The following is a 23,119-nucleotide window of genomic DNA, read 5'->3' as shown; positions in this document are numbered from 1 at the left end:
CATTACATACAAAATTAACTATTTTAATAGCTGGAACTGAGAGCTGAAAAGTGTCTCTGGCTAGGGCTTAAATTTGAGGCAGGGCTCTAGGCTGGTCTGCCTCAGTGGTCCAATATTAAAATGATTGAGATGGCCAGTCAAATCAAAGCATGTGGGTCTTACTGTCACTGTCACAATGCAACTAGAGTTCATGGAATGATGTTAGTAGTACTGTATTAGACAACTGTTTTACAATAGAAATGTTACTCATTCTCTACTTTAGGAAAGGAATAATTGTATAAACTTGTTATATTGTCTAAACCAACAACATGTATGTTAAGACCCTATTACATCTAAGCTCCTAAAAGAGGTGCTTCCAGAAGTCATAGGTCCTCTTCTGACTATTATTAGTTTATCATTGTCATTAGGATATGTCCCCAAAAACTTTAAACTGGCTGTTATTAAGCCTCTCATCAAAAAACAAAAACAAAACAACTAGACAAGAAAGAACTAGATAATGACATGTTGAATCTTTCTTCTCTGTCCAAGATACTAGAAAAGGTAGTCTCCTCACAATTACATTCCTTCTTAGAGAAAAATGGTATCTTTGAAGATTTCCAGTCAGGATTTAGACCGTATCATAGTACTGAGACTGCTCTCCTTAGAGTTACAAATGACCTGTTCTTATCATCTGATCGTGGTTGTATCCAGTGCTGCGTTCGACACTATTGACCACAACATCCTCTTGAATAGACTAGATAACTTGGCTGGCATTGATGGAAGTGCATTATTATGGTTCAAATCATACTTATCTAAAAACAGCATGGAGTACCTCAAGGCTCAGTACTAGGGCTGTTACTTTACTGTTTTTTGGGAGATATCATCAGGAAGCACAGTCTTAGCTTGCACTGTTAGCCACCGGGACAAGACCACAGAAACGTAGAGTCCTCTACGTTTGAACTGAACTGCTGGTTTCGTCTGGTCAGAGGAGAACTGGCTCACGACTGAGCCTGCCTTCTCCCAGGTTTTTTCTCCATTCTGTCACCGATGGAATTTTGGTTCCTTGCCGCTGTCGCCTCTGGCTTGCTTAGTTGGGGTCACTTCATCTACAGCGATATCGTTGACTTGATTGCAAATGATTGCAAATGATTGCACAGATACTATTTAAACTGAACTGAGATGATGACATCACTGAATTCATTGATGAACTGCCTTTAACTGTCATTTTGCATTATTGACACTGTCCTAATTAATGTTGTTCAGTTGCTTTGAAACAATCTTTTTTGTTTACAGCGCTATATAAGTAAAGGTGATTTGACTTGACCCTATATTTCTTAGCGGCCTGGTGAAACACACCAATTTGAAAAACTAACAGAATGCATAGTCAATATAAAAACCTGGACCAGGAGTAATTTCTTACTGCTAAATTATGAAAAAACAAAGGCATTAATTATAGGATCTAAAAACTCTGCATGTAAAAACCTAGAACAATATCTATGACTTGATGGCTGCTCTGTCAATTCTGCGTCATCAGTTAGGAACCTAGGTGTGCTACTTGGCCTTTCCTTCGAAAGACACATTTCTAGCATTTGTAAAACTGAATTTTTCCATCTCAAAAACATATTTAAATTATGATCTATGCTCTTAATGTCAAATGCAGAAACATTTATTCATGCGTTCATGACCTCAAGGTTAGATTGTTGTAATGCTTTATTGGGTGGTTGTTCTGCACGCTTAGTAAATAAACTCAGCTAGTCCAAAATTCAGCAGCTACAGTTCTTACTGAATGAAAATGAAACTACAACTATACAGTACAATGATTGCAAATGATCCTAAGCATGCAACTTCATCTGTAAAGCTTGGTGGAGGTGGTGTCATGGCATGGGCATGCATGGCTGTCTCTAGAACAGGACCTCTTCATTTTAATGATGACTTAATGTATGATGGCAGTAGCAGTATAAATTTGGAAGGGTACAAAATAATTTTGGCTAACATTATTCAAGAAAATGCCACCAAACTCATTAGAAAGCACTTCATATTGGATCAGGACAATGATCAAAAAAAACCTGCCAGTTCAGTCAAGGACTTTATCAGGGCAAAGAAAAAGTCTTAGATTGCCTGAATCAATCTCCAGATTTAAATCTGATTGAACATTAATTTCACCAGCTGAAGAGGAGACTAAAGACAGAAACTCCCCAAAACAAGCAACAGTTGGAATCGGCTGCATTAAAGGCTGGGGAAAAGCATTTCAAAGCATAAGACCAAGAGTCTGGTGATGTCTATGGGTTGCAGACTCACTGCTCTAATTGCATGCAAGGAATCTGCAACTAAATATTAGCTTTAAATCTTTTACATCTTCCTTAAATTCAACTGTTCCAATACTTATGTAAAATCATAAATGTGTCGAAAGACCTAATGATAAAATGTGACATTCTGCAGTTTTGTCACATATTCATCTTTTAATCATATATGCAAATGTCTTGACTCCACAGCAATTTTGTCTTTACTGTTCAAATACTTATGGAGGGTACTGTATATATATATATATATATATATATATATATATATATATATACACACACACACATACATACCTAAAACAATGATTTGTATTTTAGTGGTACCGGGATTGAATTTACTGTAAATTGTATAGGCCTACACATGTCATTTACCCTGGCATGTTACAGAGAATACATAATGTAGCGTAAAATGTTCACTGAGGGAAACATTTTTGCAAATTAGTTGCACCTCATCCAACGGACACGTTTGCTGAGTGGGTATCCAGAATCAACAATTAATTGCTCATTTAAGCGCCAGTACTTGTCACCTTTGAAGAAATACATCTTCCCATTGGTCCATGTCAAAGCTGCATCAGGATATGATGGGATGCCAATAAACAGACGGGAAATGGGTTTGGGATAAATGCTGAGGTCATTATAAACCATTTCATCCCACTGCCAATAGCCTGAGCCCTGAAAAAAAAAAAAAAGTTATTCAAAGTTGTCATTAAATAGAAAATAAAACGTTCCTTGATCTTTTGACATATCAGGGTTATTGAACTATAAAAATACACTGTAGGTTTGAGATAAACACTTCCTTGTTAATCCAAAACAGCTTTTAATGAAACCATCGAGACTCATTTTGGACTTCCTTGTCTTTATGATGAGAACAAGACTTCCAGCACAAAACCCACTTCTTCATCATCATCCCTTTGGCCTGCCCACTAGCACATGTTAGTGAGGAGATAAGAAGAAAAGAAAAGAAATACTACTAAAACAGGATCGCTTGGAATAAAAATGAATTTAGATACCTGCTAAGTATGTTACACAGTTCTTATTATTATGAAGGATTCATGGAGAGTGAAAAATGTTAAGTGCCTGATCAAGTTATTATTATTAATAATAGTTATTATTATTGATAAATGTGATATGTGATAATGATGTGATAAATTAATAATAAAAGGACTCTGTTTTGTGTAATATTTCTGTTTAGTAACAGCTTTGCATTGTTCCGCTTAGCAGCAAGAAATGATTTTATTTTTTTATTAATTTTAAATTATATAATGACTGTATCTGTCAATAAATTCACTTCAGTTTAAAGCAGTCATGAAATGGAGAATCAAATTGTTCTTTATATTTATGCATATAAGAGGTTTCTCTAAAATAAAAACATACAGCAAGTTTTAAAAATAGAAAAAAAAAGTAAAAAATAAAAAAAGGAATATTGACATCACAATTCTCATAGACATGCCCTTTATCTGTCATGCAACTAAGGAGATATGTTCTCAACAACTCATGTCTTTCCATCAATCACAAAACTGCTGTTAGGCAAATAAAAACCTTTTTTGGTGCAATACTTTATAAACTAACCTTGAGAATGTAATCATAATGTATCAATGTAGTCATAAAAAACTGACCATCATTACCTATGATCTTTGTAATATGTAAGGGCTCGTACAGATGTTTGTTGCAAATTTGGTTTTGTGGTTTGGTTTGCTATTTATGCATTAGTGAATCAAACAAGTGATTGAACCATCAACTTCACGCTTTTAGTAGCATCTGTTATCTATATTGTGATGATTTTACATAAAGAAACCAAGCTCATACATTAAGAGTGTTCTCTTTATAATCATACAAGTCAATTCAAGATCAGTGAGAGACTATCAGTGATTTGATTTCTGCATTTTCATTAAATCTCTATTATATATAATAAAACTGACAAAGAGTCTCTCATTTACATTGTGTTTTCACTGTGTTAGTTACAATGAAAGTTTTTGTGAGACTGCATAAATCACATTGCAATAAGGAAATGATTGCATCATGTGTAGACATGACTACATTCGGCTACAGTGCAGTGCTGCAACCCTTTGAGGAATGGGAGTAGTTCTAAATCTAATGCTATATATAACCTACCTATAATCTAACGCTTCACAAACCACACACCACAAAGTTTTTACATTACTGTGCATCAAATGTTATGCATTTTGTAGGTGATCAAAATCTGATTAAGGATTTAGAGCGAACATCTTATGTACACTCGCCAAAGAACTATTTACAATAATCCAGTGGTTCTCAATTCTGGTTCTGGTATCCCACTGCTCTGCATATTTTGTGTGTCTCTATTACCTAGCACACCTGATTCAGATCACCAGTTCATTATGATAGATTTCTATGAACTAGCAGAGATTAACAACATAATTTTCAACTACACATCGTGAAAAAGATTTTATGCATTTTGGCTGTTAATTTACATTGTTTTGGGGGCCTTAAAACTTTCGAAAACTGGTTTCAAAGTTCAAGACTTTGAAAACCGTACCATTATCATCTCAATGTAATCTACAGAAATGCTAATTTGTGAAAACGGTTATGTCATGCTCATACATAACATGCATCAGTCTATAGCCATAAATGCGCAGGTGTAGTCTTTATTTACTCTTAATACTGAAACATCTTGAGGTGGTGGAGCAGTGGCAGGGATGTTTCTCTACTGTCCCCTGCAGAAAGGCCATAAGATCAATTTTTGCCCACATCTTGTCTTTCATCTGGAGTTAGAGCCAAAAGCTTCCGTTTTGAATTTTCTGTCAGATGTTTGAGGGTCTTCTTCCATTTGGACAAGGGATTTCATGAAACAGGATGGATGCTCCAGTTAAGCCCCTGCACCCAACGTCTACTTCCATGTTAATGGAGCTATATAGTTCTTTGAAGAAATTCTCCAACTCCAGCTCAGTTGCCTGCATTGTCCCTGATATTTTTTCCTCCAGCAATCCCAGAGCACACTTAAAGGGATACTGGATGAGGCTAGCACTTGCATTCTTCCTCTGCTGTATGATTCTTTCTGCTTGTCTCAGGTTTTTGAGATGTGTTATTATCTGGTTCCACAGGCTTCTGTGTGTGCTTGGCTAGTGGTTATCTTAAAGGTTTCCTACTTAATGTTTTGTTGGGATTCTCTTGCAGTGGGCTGACTTGCTGCTGGTGCAGATTCGGATGGGAAGACTACTAACCTTCCTCCTCCTGTCCTGATGCAGAGATGGGGACAATATCAATGTGTTGGTAACTTGGCTATCATTCTCCCTTATCTGAACTGCCTGTCGCAGTGCAAGCATGCATCTGGTTACCGTCAAACTTTGACTTCCCTTGTTGGATTCAAATACCCAGATAGTTTGCAACAGTAGACCACCCACAGCTGTGTTCTTTTAGGATCCCTTTAATCTGACATAAAATTAAAGGTAACATTTACTGTTGAATATTTTTGTTATATAAACTAAAGCAGTGCTCAGTGGACTAAAGCATTAACCAGATAATCAAATCAATCAACAAATTAAACTCACTTGTGCTGCCAAAAACTACTAAATAACATTCAAACTTATATAATAAAAATAAAAATAATTTTCTTGTTCTTAATAATCAAAACTATGAATGTGAGACTGTAATATGAACTGCAGTAGTACTAAACTGTTCACTGCATCATATAATTAAAAACACAAACTATCAATGTATAAATCAAACTCACTAAGACTGCCATCAGTTATACTGTACAGGTATACTGATGTATGTGGTTACAGTAAAATTGCATAAAACAGTTAAATCTTTCTTGAACTTGAGACAATGACATTTTAGCATCACTGACATAGTCTTCACTCCTATTGGTTGTTCCTCTGAAAAATTGGGTCTCAGTTGCATAAACTTTGTCATGTGAATCGCATCCCATGACATGAGTATTAATATCCTATACATTCTGTCAGATTGATGATTTGTGACGTGACTTATGACCTAATTTATGACCCATCATTGTTGATTGACAAGTTGTCATATGTCAAATGCATACCTGGTCAGATTTATGAGCTGATTTATGGGTATATGACCCTTTTGTCACCCTGACTGACATGACGTCGCTGTGTGTAAATCAAAAGATCAAATTATGTTCTAGTAACAAGATTCGGAGTAGCGCGTCAGACACTTAGCCTAATTAACACAGGCGGACCACAATCAAGTAGTCAATATCATAGTATAAATATCGCTGACTCACCTCTATCCATTGTCGGTTTATCAGCATCCCTCCTCTACCCCATCTCCTCACTTCAAGTTCACTTTAGAAATAGACGGGGAAGGGGGGTACTCTAGGTTCGGGCCATTCCCGAGCTCGGAGCCCTTCCCTGGACAGCATGCCAAATACGCATACCATACCTCAGCTAATTATATGCAAGCATGAACTTGTGAAACAGATGTTAGATTTGACTTTTGATGTATTTATGGCTGGATTTATGATGGTTTTATCTCTAACCTGTTCCATGGGGGTTTTTAATGGCATTGTTGTTCCTTCCTGACCAGTTGCTCACTTCCAGTCTGGAGGTTTTGGGCTCTTCCTTATTGTGGAAAAATTGGTTGAGCAAAGGGTGTGTATTGTCACCTTGACAGGATCAATGTTTGTTTGATATATATGTGTAAAGATATTCCCTTTGTAATCATCGGGAAGAAGGAGGCGGGAACCGGCGCACAATCAAAATACATTTTAATAATTCATAAATAAATACAAAACGGCGCACCAGCCCCTCGCGGACGACTGGTGCGCGCAAATAAAAGCCAAAACATAAAATAATGTCCCAGGCCTGGTCCTCTCTCGTCCTTCACGGTCGTCACTCCAGTTTTATATCCTTCCATCTCCTACGTGGGACTCAAGACCGGCCACATACCCCCATCGCCCCTCGCAGGCCGGGGGGTACCCTCGAGACTGCGCTCCCCTCCCCCCCCCCCCCCTTCCCTCCGGGGGGGACCGCTCACGGGGACCTGCAGGAACCTGGGGGTAGGACAGACGAGGCGAGAGAAAAGGAGATGGAAGGAGGAGCGACAAGGACCAGAGAGGGGAGAGAGGAAAAAAAAAAAATCCGGTTCCCAGACGCACTGCTGCTCGGCCCTCCACCAGCTGGGTGATCTCCTCCGCGGTGCCTGGCGGTGGCACTGGACGGCCCTCGGCGGACGGCGCGACACTCCTCCGCCGCCCGATGGACGGCGACGGCTCCTCCGGTTTTGGGCAGCCGGCAGGAGTCCCCCGTTCCCTGCCCCTCCGGATTCCTTCACGGAGGCGGCAGGCTCTGGCCCCCTGGCGAACGGCGCCGACTCCTCCGCTCCCTCACGGACGGCAGCCGCCCCTCCATATCGTGGGCGGCCGGCAGCGAGCTCGCCCGTCCCCGGCAACTCGCTCCAGCCCACCGCCTCGAGCGTCCCTGGCGGCACATACCTCGCCAGCTCGAGGGCACCGCGGATTCACCACAGTGGCGAGGGATCTTCAGCAGCGCGTCCCTCCTTCTCCCGGGTTTCGGCACCACTGTAAAGATATTCCCTTTGTAGTCATCGGGAAGAAGGAGGCGGGAACCGGCGCACAATCAAAATACATTTTAATAATTCATAAATAAATACAAAACGGCGCACCAGCCCCTCGCGGACGACTGGTGCGCCCAAATAAAAGCCAAAACATAAAATAATGTCCCAGGCCTGGTCCTCTCTCGTCCTTCACGGTCGTCACTCCAGTTTTATATCCTTCCATCTCCTACGTGGGACTCAAGACCGGCGGTGGGGCGCAGGTGTAGCTCATCTCCAATCACTACACCTGGCCTCACTCCTCGTTCCCACGCCTCTCGGCCCCGCCCCACTCGCCACAATATGGACTTAACCAACAAATACTAGCACTTTTATTGTCTTTCATATTATAATAATAAAAATAAAAATATACTGGCTATGCGTTCTGTACTAGACTAACTGAGACTTGTCATGGCCCTTGTTTACTGTTATTGTTCTCTTATTGATCTGATTGCTTCTATTGTTCTCATTTGTAAGTCGCTTTGGATAAAAGCATCTACTAAATTATTAAATGTAAATGTAAATGTAATATGGTATATGTTAATACCTAGACACCAACAGTGTGGCTACTGGCCTGTATACATCCACCTCTAAATAACGAGGCTGTCTGGGTGTCTAGCTTCTATGTTTGTGTTTTAGGTCGACACCTTTAGATGAAGACATCCGAACATGTGTCTATCTCAACATTAAATGGTTCAATTCGGCTTGATTAGGTAAATTTATGAGAAGGAGTGTTAAGGTGAAAAATTATTCAAACCACCAACTATCCACCAAGTCTACTTCACCTATCCATTTACTTCTGACAGTGAATGTGGTTGTGGGGTCTAACTGACAGTGGATAAGATTCTCCTCTATGTGCTTGACTTAATGGCTTTACAACATTAATCTCATATAGATCAACACAGTATCATGCTTTAGACAATTAATCAACACTGTGGCTGATTCTTTTGGATCACACACGAAAATGAGTATACTAAATTTTAAGTATAGGCAGAATCATATATGTTGTGTTTTTGTTGTTATTTAAGATTTTTTTTTCATTTTAATTCAAACCATAGATAATATGTGTACTGTAAAATAACAAATATACATTTTTACTTAAAACTTCTCAGTAAAATAATTACAATCACAATTTTAAAACATGTTTAAAAAGGTTAAACACATTGTGTTACTAAAGCAAGGCATGCTGTCTGTTGTCTTTAATTTTCATTAAATAGTCTCATGACCAGTATTGTTTCTTTAGAAAATCAATGCAACCAAGTGCTTTTTGACAAACACATATTTATTTATTTTTTACTTCATAAATCTTTTAATATATATATATGAACTTTTCTCATTTGACAGACCTATTTTTCAAATTATTTACCTGGCCTTTAAGACTTGGTGTAAAATTTCTTACCTAGAACACAAAACTTGTGCACTTTAATTATTTACTATTTTGTAGATATCATATAATTTTTAATGACTTGCTAAAAGATTAAACACACTAGAATCTGTGATTTTCAACATGAAAAGAAAGTACAAGTTAAGGATGTTTCTATTATCATAATATCCTTTTGACCCTGATAAACTGGTAATTAATTTTCTATGAAAGTGAGACAATATACAGTTCTCATACTACTGTGTGTGTATAAATAGCTGTGCTAAAACATTTGTGAGTATTTTTGCATGCCAACAGATTTTCGCCAGGGATATGGCACATCTAAGAATCACAATGTTTTGTTCATTACTCTATTTTGTTTCTTCTTCTCTTACATCATTTAGTCATATTATCAAGATTTCAGATAGCCGTTTGCAATTTGTGTATTGGACTGTGTATGTTTTTAAGTGAAGACATCTATTTGTGAGCTGTCATCATAATAGGAATATATGAAAATTAGGAAATTAAGTTACAGTTTTTCTCTTTGAGATATTTTTTTTAGTGCAACTTTGTGTCTGTCCACAAAGTGCGATCTCATGAAGCATCAACACAAAAATTAAGTCTAGCTGGCGATAGTAACTGATAAAATTCTTTAATGTTTAATGATGTTGTGTTGAAAAAGATTTGGTGGATAAAAAGCTCAGGGGAAATTATTTGAAATGGAGGTTTGTCAAAATAATAAAAAGTTCAGTCAAATGTTTAATAATTTTTCTTGAATTAATAGGTATGTGCTCATCATACTCTCTAACCCATGCAAGGATTAGCATGAACTTGATCTGAACAAAATGACTAAATCTAGTGGAGTGATAAAAATATATTTTACAAAACTGTTAATGAAACAGATTTTCTGAATTCTATATGCATCATAAACATTTATTTTCCTGCTTGCATCTCTTTCTTAGTGATTTGGTCTCTTGAATTCACGAAAGGTTATGGGTGAAATGTATCTATTATCTTTACAAGAGTGGAGGCGTTCGGATCCATGTGCAGAATTTTATTAAGAGAATGGTCATACAGGCAGAAATCAGGAATGGTGTCAGGTATGTTAGTGATATCCAGAATCATTAATGGTAACAAGCAGAGATCAGGGCAGGCAGCAGAGAATCAGAGTCGGTTTAAACAATCCAAGATCATACATGGGAAGAACAAACACTAGGAAAAATGCTCGGAAATGTCAGACGGGCTAAACAAGACTTCGCCAAGTGGTGGAGTGAGTGTGCTGCTTATATGGGTGTATGTGTATTAGCTGCAGGTGTGTAATCATATTCAGGTGTGAAATCAGATGCAGGTGTGTGTGTGTGTGTGTGTGCAGTAAGTACCAGGAATGAGGCAGGATGGCAAATGGAGTTCAGAATGAGTCCTGAGTCGTGAGTGGAGTGCCTTCTACTGAAACTCATGCACACTCCAGCTAGTGATCGTGACACTATCATAGTATCTATCCTAGTTCTGAGACTGCTCTCCTTAGAGTTACAAATTACCTGCTCTTATCATCTGATCGTGGTTCTATGTCTCTATATATAATAGTTGTCTCCGTTCGACACTATTGATCACAACATTCTTTTGCATAGACTAGAAAACTTGGTTGGCATTAATGGAAGTGCATTAGCATGGTTTAAATCATACTTAGATGACCGCCATCAGTTCGTAGCAGTGAATGAAGATGTATCAAATCAATCACAAGTGCAGTATGGAGTACTTCAAGGCTCAGTACTAGGGCCATTACTCTTCACGCTTTACGTTACCCTTGGGAGATATCATCAGGAAACACGGTGTTAGCTTTCACTGTTATGCCGATGATACTCAGCTCTATATTTCTTTGTGGTCCAGCAAAACATTCCAATTTGAAAAACTAATGGAATCCATAGTCGATATAAAAACCTGGATGACGAGTAATTTCTTACTGCTAAAGTCAAAAAAACCCCCAGAGATGTTAATTATAGGACCTAAAAACTGTGCATGCTATTTGATAGCAATCTTTCCTTAAAAAAGCAACATTTCTAGCATTTGTAAAACTGCATTTTTCAAACCTCAAAAATATATCTAAACTACGGCCTATGCTCTCAATGTTGAACTCTTATTACATTATAGTCCTCCATGTCCGCTGCATTCTCAAAACGCAGGCAATTTGATAATACCTGTGATTGCACTTTGTGAAAAGACACAATGTTACACTAAAAATTGTGATTCTTAGATGTGCCATATCCCTGGTGAAAATCTGTTGACATGCAAAAATACTCACAAATGTTTTAGCACAGCTATTTATACACATAGTATGAAAACTGTACAGCATATTGAGTCACTTGCATAGAAAATAAATTACCAGTTTATCAGGGTCAAAAGGAAATTATGATAATAGTAGAAACATCCTCCACATATACTATCTATGGATTGGATTAAAATGAAAATTAAATAACAACAAAAAGTAAACAACATATATGATTCTGCCTATATTTAAAATTTAGTATATCCATTTTTGTGTGTGATCCGAAAGAATCAGCCACACTGTTGATTAATTGTCTAAAGAATGATACTGTGCACATCTATGATGAATGTAGTAAAGCCATTAACACAAGCACATAGAGGAGAATCTTATCCACTGTCAATTAGACCCCACAACCACCTTGACTGTCAGAAGTAAATGGATAGGTGCTTACGAAAAATAACCATGGTTTTATTATAGTAAAACTGTAGTAACCCATGGTTTTTTGGCGTGTTGACTACCATTTGTATAACCACAGATTTACTACAAATACCATGGTTAAACTATGGTTAATTTAGCAAAACCATGGTTAATTTGTGGTTACCATGGTTTAACTATAGTAACCATGTTTTTTTGGTTTTATTTATAGTAAAACCATGGTTAATTTTCATAAGGGTAGACTTGGTGGATAGTTGGTGGTTGAACTGATCCTACAGAGGTGTTAGCATACACACATACAGATGAGGTAGAACGAACATGCCCAAACATTTACTTTTTTAGAAGCATATAGAAAGTGTGATGGGTAATAGTCTTGGTGCATTCTTTAATTCTATGTTTCAGTTTTCAGTTGCTTTATAGGCATGGAAAATGTTTTGTACATTTGTATTGCCAGAGCATTCCAGTTTTGTTGCAAACAATCAAAACAGTGATTGCTTAGTTATCAACATTTAGCCTATATATCACGCAGAATTTAACCATTTAGTGTTTGAGAAGGACATGTGTTTGGATATATTACAACGCCAGACAAACCACATTTCCGTTAACAAGCATATTAAAACTTTATATCGGACACCGACTACATCACTGTAGGGAACAGATAGGGGAGAAGCTTTGGGCTCTGGTGTCTAGACACCAATTCAGCAAAGGTATCGACCTAAAACACAAACATGGAAGCTGGAAGTAGCTGGAAGGTGGATGTAGACAGGCCAGTAGCCACACTGTTGGTGTCTAGGTATTAACATATACCATATAGATAAAAAAAAAAAACATTGATCCTGTAAAGGTGAAAATACACACCCTTTGCTCTGCCATTTTTTTCACAGTCAGGGAAGAACCCAAACCCCTCCAGACTGGAAGTGAGCAACTGGTCAGAAAGGAACAATGCCATTAAAACCCCCCAAGGAACAGGTTAGAGATAAAACCATCATAAATCCAGCCATAAATACATCAAAAAATCAAATCTAACATCTTTTTTTTTTTTTTTTTTTATTTACACACACCACCATCATGTCAGTCAGGGTCAGATAGCCATAAATCAGCTCATAAATCTGACCAGGGACACATTTGACATATGACAACCTGTCAATCTACGATGACAGGGGTCATAAATCAGTACATAAATCAGATCATAAATCAGTTCATAAATCATCAATCTGACAGAATGTATAGGATATTACTAATGACATGACTACATTCTGTTGCCAACAGTCACTGTTGCTTGTGTCACTGGAAGTCAACAGCTCTCTAGTGAAAGTGAATGGGATCATGTTGCTTCGTTACAGTGTGAATGGGGTTTATTGTGTCAGATAAGAGACATTCAAAATGTGCAAAGTGGTAGGGTAACAGGACTTTTGAGATGCACCTGTTATGTGGATCAGATTTATGAGCTAGAAAGAGAGATTGTGAGATAGAGTGAGTTCGAATGAGAGGTGCAGGTTTTTTTATTTATTTATTATTTTATTTTTTTTACAAATCATTACTTGATTAAAAACATCCTAAAAATATTATTACAATTGTGTTTTTATTTTTTTTTATTTTTTTTTACAAAATAGATGAAAATCTATTAGGAAGTTTCTTTTTAGGCATTAAATCAGTCAAAATTCACTGAATTTCCTTTTGTGCCAGAACAAGTTTTAATTTTGTACATGATTTAAAAATATTTGGCAATCATCTGTAGGTAATTTAGTCATTTTATTAACCGTCATCTAAGGGGATGCTGTGGGCACATTTTTATATCTGAATGCATATATCTGAATGGTAATACAGCTCCAGCTCTTTAACACATTTGCTCACTTAATTTACTTCAACATAGGGATTAGTGGAGTACACAGTATAAGGAGTAGTGAAGTAGTACACATTTTCTGACACAGTATACGTTTGATTCATGCAGCTCTTTGGTAAGAATCTGATTATTTTAATCAGATGTGTAAATAAGAGAGGCAAAAGTTGTGTAGTGCTGTGGGTCCCCACAATTGGAGCTAAAAACCACTTAACTAGAACATGATAAATATGTATCAACAGGGATGTTTGTTTATATAGACAGAACTTTGTACAGACATGAGGGCTTATGAATTTATCATGATTTATTTTCTTTATTTTATTTCTCTTAAGCATAGGTTGTGTATAATAACGTTAAAATCTCACTATACCTTAAAGAAGAAAATGTTCTTGTTCTTCTCATAATACAATGCAGCGTCAATGTTGGCAGGGATTCTTTTTAGTGGTTTGGGGTATCTATAGTCAAGGCGGTTATTTGTGAACCTCCAGACTTTTTCACCTAAGAAAAAGGAGCAGGTGGGTAGAAGAGAAAATGTTTTTTTAGACTTTAGTTAAGTAAATTTGTACATCTGCATTTTTCCTTCTTAAAAGTATCTCTAAATTATGACATATGCTCAATATCCAATGCATAAAACCTAACCTCCCATAACATCCGATGTACTTGTTACATTGTAAGAAGAATGGCACCTTCACTTATATTACTCTCTGCTTCATCCTTATACCAAGGATACCATAGACAGCAAGATACTGGGGAAGTCATATCCTACTGGTTAGAGAGTTTGACACCTAACCCTAAGGTTGTGGGTTCGAGTCTTGGGCTGGCAATATCCTGACTGAGGTGCCCTTGAGCAAGGCACCGACCCCCAGCTGTGCTGCAGCATAATGGGCTGCCCACTGCTCCGGGTGTGTGTTCACAGTGTGTGTGTGTGTGTGTGTGTGTGCACTTTGAATGGGTTAAATGCAGAGCACACATTCTGCGTATGGGTCACCATACTTGGCTGTATGTCACTTTTTTCACTTTAGATCGGGTCCATATCAGTATCCAGACCATATGGTGGACCTCCACCCAGAAACAACCTTAACACAGCCCTTCATGGTCAGTGAAGACCTCAAAAACAAGCCCTTGGCCAACCCAAGCCAAACTCCATATGGCCAACCATGCCAAGTCCAGCTGGGACTGTATCCAGAAGGATGTTAATTTTGCTTAAGGCCACTGATAAACCTAAGCCTACCAATAATTTATTGAAAATGATATCTGATTAACAAGAGAGTAGAATGACCTAACTCTGATTTTAAGCCTAAAACAGATATTTCTTGAAAGGTTATATCTCTATTTTGACGGGTAGATTGGAATGTTGTTCCAGGATTACCAAGGATGTTGATCCAGGAACATGTTGTACTTGGTGAAATCACGCTCACATAAGCCACTCAATGACTGCAGGCTAAAGTGACAGCTCTACCTACATATTTTAATGTGCTTAACAGACTACAACTCATATTATCATGTTTGTTTGCCTATGCCAGAGGAGAACTAATCCCCCAACTGAGCCTGGCTTCTCCCAAGGTTTCTTTCTCCATTCTGTTATACAATGGAGTTTGGGTTCCTTGCCACTGTTGCCTTCTGGTTTCCTTAGCTGGGGTCTGAAAGTCACATAACTTTTAGAAAATCTATCAATGTGACCACACTGACACTACTGGATAGGAACAATATCTCGTATAGAGTCAAACTTAACTATTGACGTCTGTTGAACTGCTATGCAGCTAAATCACATCTTGCAACACTGAATCATCTGAATCAACACTAAGCTACTGTAACTACAGCTGAATAATGACATTGCTGCCTTTTGTAGAACCAAACTGAGCTATGGTTGTGATGAAATTAACACTGTTATTGATTTTAACTGTACACACACTAAACAAACTTAATCTGAACAATGGCACTGTTGTCTCAATACATGAGTTTCCATAATTGATTGTGCTATTTTTCCTGTTTATCACTGTGAAGCTGCTTTGGCACAATCTGTATTGTAATAAGCACTATACAAATAAAGGTGACTTGACTAGAGGGATCCCAGCTACACTACAAGTCATCATGACCAATGCAATCTGGAGTAACTCCACTCTACCAAGTGCCTACATTGCCACCAGGAATGGAGAGCATTCTTCTTCACTTGATTTCACTACACTGTGACATGTAGACATAGTTCCAAAAACAGCAACTGATGCCCTCTTCCAACTGCATGCTGCCAATCTTCCCAATGTTTACACCTCATTTTTTTCTCCCATCCTCCATTTTCAACAGTCCCATCCAATGGGATATTGGCCTCATGATTCCACTCTCCTCCATCTAAACCACAACATCTGCATTCTGGTGGCAGTGGACCAGATTAATATGGCCTGCCATTTGATTAACCTCAGGAGGCTTCCTATGGCACTGGAAAAGGCAGAGGCCCTGTTCTATCATCTGTTCAGTACCTCTGGCCTTCCAGAAGACAATGTGCCAAATCACAGTTTATTTCTTGAGTCTTGTGCTCCTTTTTCCCCCTCCTGCGGATTTCCATCAGGCTCTCCTCTGGTTTTTATCCCCAAACAAATGAACAAACAGAGCGCACAATTCAACAAATTTTCAGCTTCTTTGAGAACATACTGTCACAGAAGTGAGAGTGAGCTGCACACCAGATCCATACAAACCCCTCAATACCATCCAGGAGGTCAGGTCTTCCCCGCAGTACATGATCAATTCTACATTTCATGTCTTATGACTTAAGCCATTCACTCCTCCTGCTTAACAAGGGACTGGTGAAGAAAATGCCCCTCCTACTCCAGTGTTCCTTTTAGAGGATGGTCTGGCATTGCCAAGGGCATCTCCAATATCTTGTGAAGGGGAAAAGTGAAGGGAGTCTATGCTTACATTATTGTTGTTATGTTTCATTGTCTCAGTTACCAGAGTCAGCCTGATCCAGTTTGTTCCTAGGCCAGATGTTTGACTTAGTACCAGCTTTAACCAAAACATAGCCATTTTCAACTTTATCATAGATTACAACAAATGGACTTCTACTGCCTGTCAAACATGCTTTTTAATGTAATATTATTTCATCATCAAAAATATAATCAGTATCAATATACTGATTGCATAGTAGCTTGGAATCAACTATCAGTATTTTGACACACCCCCTGCTACATCCTAGTTGAATTCCTCAGTCGACGCTTTCTCTAAAGTTGTAAAAATTTATGAGTAAACAGCTTATCTTGTATATTAATTATAGGCTACAATGCAGTTACATCAGTTTTCAATAAAACATTTTAAAAAGCATAAAAAAACATGTGCAGAGAATAATAATCTACCTTTAAAGAAGTATGTCTTGTTGGTTCTCGGGGAATATACAGCTGCATTCAGGTTTCCTGGTAGCCCCTTCCATAGCAAACTTATTTTTACTGGAGAGTTATGGCCCATATCTGTAATTGTCCACACATAATCCCCACTAAAAGCATACGTCTTACGTGAGGGACCTAACACAAAAAATAAATAAATAACATTTTACAATATTTTCCAGAGCACGTTATATAATATTATTAGTCACTGAACCAGCAAATCTACTGCATTTGTTTAATTTGAATGAACTGATGTCATGTGCACTGTTATATTGCATGGTTTTCTCACCCAGCATTATAGCATCAAGTTTAGCAGTGCATGGATCTAGCATATCACCCCTGGGGAATGGAGCTATGGCAGTGGGATTCGTCACGGCATAGATATCATCAGCAGTGGTTGTAGTAAAGATCCTTTTACCTGAATTCATAAGAGTAATTAACATAGGCAGTTATTTGCAAATATTCAAATATATGGCAAATGTTCAGTTATTTGTTTGGAGTATTTTACCATATATGGCTTGGATTCCTCTGATATCATCAATGTGCAGTTTAAAATCAGCTTGGTAACCAGTGTAGTGTGCTGCCATAAGAGCACTGCTGTACTGAGAATGCCCCAAGCCTAGAGCATGCCCAATCTCATGAGCCGCAACAATACGCAGATTGGAACCATAATACTTCCCTTCAGTCCAAAATTCATCTTCATCAAAGTGAACTATTCCTGATGGAGGGGCTTCAGCGTGTGCAAGAACATGGCCTATGAAAAGATTATTGTTCTGCATTGTAAAGCAAAAGTACATAAAGCTGGTGTGTCCATGAGTTTACAGTTTGCCAGGACTGTGTTTACGAGAATGATACCATAACATATAACATTAGATCTTATTAACGTGTAAAATGACAGGAGTAAAACGAATGCATATAATAAATGTAATTTTTATTGTATAACTTTTAATATTATAATAAATAACATAATTAATTTGGTGAGATGTACTTACCAGGACCATCAAAAGGTGAAGGACACCCAACTCTCTTGTGAAATGAGATTTGAATATCAGCAGGTCCATAGTTAATCTCTTTAAAGATGAGTGGGGTGACATCACTCCAGTATTTAAATGCTGAGCGTATGGCTGTCTGTGTTGCAGTTTTCCCCATGTCTGGTGTGTAGTTGTAAATGCGATATGTTAAGTTTTTCTTTCTCCAAAATCCTATGAAATAAGAAAGACAAATTAAAAATCCAAACAGATGTTTTCTCTAAATAAAGAGCAAACTTATTTACTTGGTTTACTTGGTTATTGTTTATGTCCAATGTGTGTACCTCACACATACTGACAATTAAGGTTATTATCTTATACCAGTTTGTCATATCTAATTGAAAGAAAATGAAAATAATTATTCTGGATGTACAGTCAAGGTGAGCAAATTTAAAATGCATTTGAATTAAACTGCTTTTCACAGTATTTTAAATACATTTTAGTGAGACTTTCTATGAAACTTGTATTTATAATAAATCATAAGGGCATTCTTAAGGCACTATAATGCACACATAATTCCTTTCATTAAATAATTGTAATAACAGCTACATTTTATAATGTATTAATGAATTAACTGTTGTTTATAAGTGAAAGTGATGTGAATTGTATGTGAAAAGTATAGTGTCCCATACTCTGAATTTGTGCTCTACATTTAACCCATCCAAGTGCACACACTCGGCAGTGAGTAGTGAACACACACCGTGAACACACAGTGGGCATCCATATTTACTGCAGCACACCGGGAGCAGTTGGGGGTTCAGTGCCTTGCCTTAGTTGTGGTATTGAGGGTGGAATAGAATGCATTACCCACCTACAATCCCTGCCGGTATTGAGAATTGAATCCGCAACCTTTGGGTTACAAGTTCAACCCATGATTTCCCTACAGTATAAAATATATTATATACAAAAGTTAGTTCAGGTCTTCAAATCTGACTAGCTGAGAGGCCTTCCAGGTGCGCTGATATCTTTTTTTATTATCAGTACTTGGACTATTCACAGTTTGTATTACTCTGCTTCCAGACAGGCAGAATTTCTCACAGTGAGGAGAAAATCCACTATCATTTTCAAAATACTGTTGTGTTAAACTATCAATGGCAGTTTTGTTGATATTCCAGTACAGTAAATGTGTCACATAGCCCATTCATGATACCACAGTGTTGTTTAAAAGTAGACTTCATTTATGTTACTTTCACAAGTTCACACTTACATATAATAAACTGAGTAAAGGATTATCATATTTGGCGTGCTGTCCGGGGAGAGGGCTCCGAGCTCTGTACTTACTCCAGAGCCCAGGGTACTCCCCCTGCCGGGGAGAGGGGTGCGACCTCTGCGTTTAGCCTGGACCCAAGCGCTCCCCCCAAGTGTTCTTCCCTGTGCTGGGTTAGGAACGGGCTGAAGGTGAGGAGTGGGGGTGATGGAGGTATGCTGAAATACTAGAATCACGAAGGTAGGACTGCTTTGATTTTTTATAGGGGTTCTCTCTTGCACTGATTGGATAGATGGATGTGATAACTGATGATGAATTGGCCGTGTTAATTATCTGCGCGTGCTCCTACCAAAACTTGATTATAAAACATCACTTATTCTGTTTTGGTTTTTGTTCCTGTGTTCAATTCCTCTGTTTACACTCACCTGTCCCTTGTTTATTTCTTCACCTTCCCTGTGTATTTAAACCTGTGTTTTCAGTTCAGTTGTGTTGGTCCTTGTCTATACATTGTGGATTATAGCTGTGTCAGTTTGTGTTTGTCGTTTAGTGTATTTTTTGCAACGATTCAAAAAATTGTTGTTGTTGTTGTTGCAAATAGATCCTCAACTCTTTCCTTGGCTTGCCATGACAATACTACATATTATTCATTTTTTTATTTTTTATAAGTAATTTCACATGACTTGCAATACATTAAGAACAATATCTTCATGATAATAGACTTCAGAGAAAATGTTACCAAACTTGGTTGACTGTATTATTAAACAATCAGGAAGTAGATGCTCACCACCAAATCGCCTGTATTTTAAAGACTTTTGGTTGAAGGGGTCCTCAACACCACATCGCGGCTGCCTCATTTTAAGAAGAGTAGCTCGGTCAAGATTTCCAGTGACTGGCAGCCCTGACACCCCTTGAAAGAGACTTTTACAAATATGACAGTTCAGAAGCTCACAATAGCAGATACAACAGAGATTACAATGGACCTTCCTCAAGAATTATGATTAATGAAAGTTACAAATAAATTAATTTAAGAAACTGTAGCATTACCATGTATTAATATGGGGGGAAATTATACATTTATTTAAAATTATTACAAAGATAAAATTGTAACATATTAAGATACATGTTTAGTACTGTATGTGCAGAAGCCAATGTGTTATTAAAGGAAATAAACAGAAATATCTATAGACTACATTTACTGTGACTGTTTTACCTGAGAGCCACTTTCATAGCCCGCTCACTGGAATCTCTTTGAGCTTCTGGGTTCAGTGGAGTATCTAGATATCCAAACTGTCTCAGGTACATCTATTAAATGTAAAGTGGGTATACAGGCAGTGTGATAAATTACCCCAATAATCCTGTTTTTAAAAATAAAATTCTAAAAAGTAAAAATAAATAAATAAATTACATGACATGGCAAATGCAATATCAGTGTTATGATAACTACCTAAAAGTTTTAAGTCAAAATTTCAGTAAAATAAATATTTGTTTCTTTTACGTTTCCTCCTGAATTCTGCCATTCAGACTAAACTTTCAGTATTAATTTTTGGTAATAGTAGTTGGTTAAGCAAGTTAAACAGATTTAAAAGATTTAAAGGTCTATATAGTTTATAGCACATTCCAAAATATTTTCGTATACGAATTAAGTAAAATTAATCTATCATAAAATTTCATCATATATTGTCCAGAGTGAAATAATCCATACATAATCAACGTAACATTGCAATTGCATTACTAAATAGGACTAATAAATTCATAGAACAAAAACTTAGGCTATAATAATAAGAGGAACAGACCCACAGCGTGTCGACAGAATTCTGATGTTTGCTCCAAGAGGGCGCTGGTCAAACTAACATAACATTATTATGGCTGTCTCGATATTCTTTTAACTTCCCATAATCTTAAAATTAATTCAGAATTCTTGGGTTTGGTATTCTTGAGCCTATTATTTTTACTTCTGGCTGTTTGATGGATCGGGATTCATGTAACCTAACAGTAAAACTCTCAGGTTAGTTTATTGATACTTTTAATTATTTCATGTCAAAAACCTATAAAGTAACATAAAAAGTAGCCTACGTTTACAGTAAATCACGTTACCTGTGCCTCTGTAAACTCTCGTCTTCTGCTCGTCTCAGCAGATGACCACACACGCAAAACAGCAGTCAGAAATATTGTATATTGCATCCATTGAGCCATAATCCCAGTCTGCACAGAGCTCCAGTGGTTTGATGTCTAAAGAATAAATAGATGAGTGAACGTGAGTAAAGAGCGCAGTTGTCTTTTGGTTTTAAATCGAGCGCAGAGCGCGAGTCAAAAGAGATGATGCCTTTCCTCCTACATGTCACTAGAAAGAGGCGCTGATCCAAGAAATAAACACACGCGCACGCAACTTGTAGACACTGCTTTCTTCTCTTCTTTATAGAACTCTTAGTTTGATGCATTTGGTGTTATTTTAATGAACAAAATGATTATTTTAGCCTAGCTCAGACGTCTAGGCTAAAACAAGGCTAAATTCGGGCTGTCAGTGAAAATTTGTTAATGTCTAATCATAGTCCAATAATAGACTAGTCGTCAGTTATTAAACGACTACGTACGTCTAATAGACGGTGAATATGGGTCTAGGCTAAAACAAGGCTGAATTTAGGCTGTCAGTGAAAATTTAACAGACGTGTAGCCTAACCGTAGCCCATGAATAGACTATTCTTTAACTAGACTGCAATCCATCCAAACAAATTAAATATACAGCTTTTATTAAGAAAAAATAAAATAAAAATATTAACAACTTGGTCAATTTAAGACAATACAAAATGATAAAAATACAAAAATAATTAATGACAAAATACACTTTTATAAAATACAACTTAAAAGTAAATATTATAATTATCTGGAATGTTTAACAACTTAAGATTTATATATATATATATATATATATATATATATATATATATATATATATATATATATATATATATATATATACACACACACACACACACACACACACACACACCAGCCACCAGGCCACCATACAGACTTTATTAAAGAGTTTGGTGATTTTACATCCGAGTTAGTTCTGGCTGCAGATAAAGTTTTAACAGTTGGTGATTTTAATATCCATGTTGATAATGAAAAAGATGCATTGGGATCAGCATTTGTAGACATTCTGAACTATATTGATGTTAGACAACACGTTTCAGGACCTACTTATTGTCGAAATCATACTTTAGATTTAATACTGTCACATGGAATTGATGTTGATAGTGTTGAAATTATTCAGAGCAGCCCGAAAAATGGAGCGCAGTTGGAGGAAAACAAAACTAGAGGTATTTCGTATTGTTTGGCGGGAAAGTAATATATCCTACAGAAAAGCATTAATAACTGCTAGATCTGATTACTTTTCTTCTCTTTTAGAAGAAAACAAGCATAACCCCAGGTATTTATTCAATGCAGTGGCTAAATTAACGAAAAATAATGCCTCAACAAGTGTTGACATTTCCCAACACCACAGCAGTAATGACTTTATGAACTACTTTACTTCTAAAATCGATACTATTAGAGATAAAATTGCAACCATTCAGCCGTCAGCTACAGTATCACATCAGACTTAGTTCACTATAGACGCCCCGAGGAACAGTTCCACTCACTCTCTACTATAGGAGAGGAAGAATTCTATAAACTTGTTAAATCATCTAAACCAACAACATTTATGTTAGACCCTATACCATCTAAGCTCCTAAAAGAGGTGCTTCCAGAAGTCATAGATCCTCTTCTGACTATTATTAATTC

At 37.2% G+C, this 23,119-nt stretch overlaps 1 protein-coding gene across 1 annotated transcript; it reads right to left on the bottom strand.

The window, feature by feature from the left end:
• Positions 1-2,717: 2,717 nt before the first annotated feature.
• mmp19 (matrix metallopeptidase 19) lies at positions 2,718-20,638 on the bottom strand. Its single transcript, XM_052610621.1, has 8 exons — positions 20,547-20,638; positions 20,121-20,254; positions 18,094-18,303; positions 17,610-17,855; positions 17,391-17,519; positions 17,075-17,239; positions 14,101-14,228; positions 2,718-2,951 (listed from the first exon to the last, which is right to left on the bottom strand). The coding sequence occupies exons 1-8, from the start codon at positions 20,636-20,638 to the stop codon at positions 2,718-2,720; spliced, it is 1,338 nt and encodes a 445-aa protein (XP_052466581.1).
• Between the last annotated feature and the right edge of the window lie 2,481 nt (positions 20,639-23,119).

Source organism: Carassius gibelio, chromosome A11, assembly GCF_023724105.1.
Source record: "Carassius gibelio isolate Cgi1373 ecotype wild population from Czech Republic chromosome A11, carGib1.2-hapl.c, whole genome shotgun sequence".
NCBI classification, from domain to species: domain Eukaryota; kingdom Metazoa; phylum Chordata; class Actinopteri; order Cypriniformes; family Cyprinidae; genus Carassius; species Carassius gibelio.
This window is presented reverse-complemented; position numbering and strand designations above follow the sequence as displayed.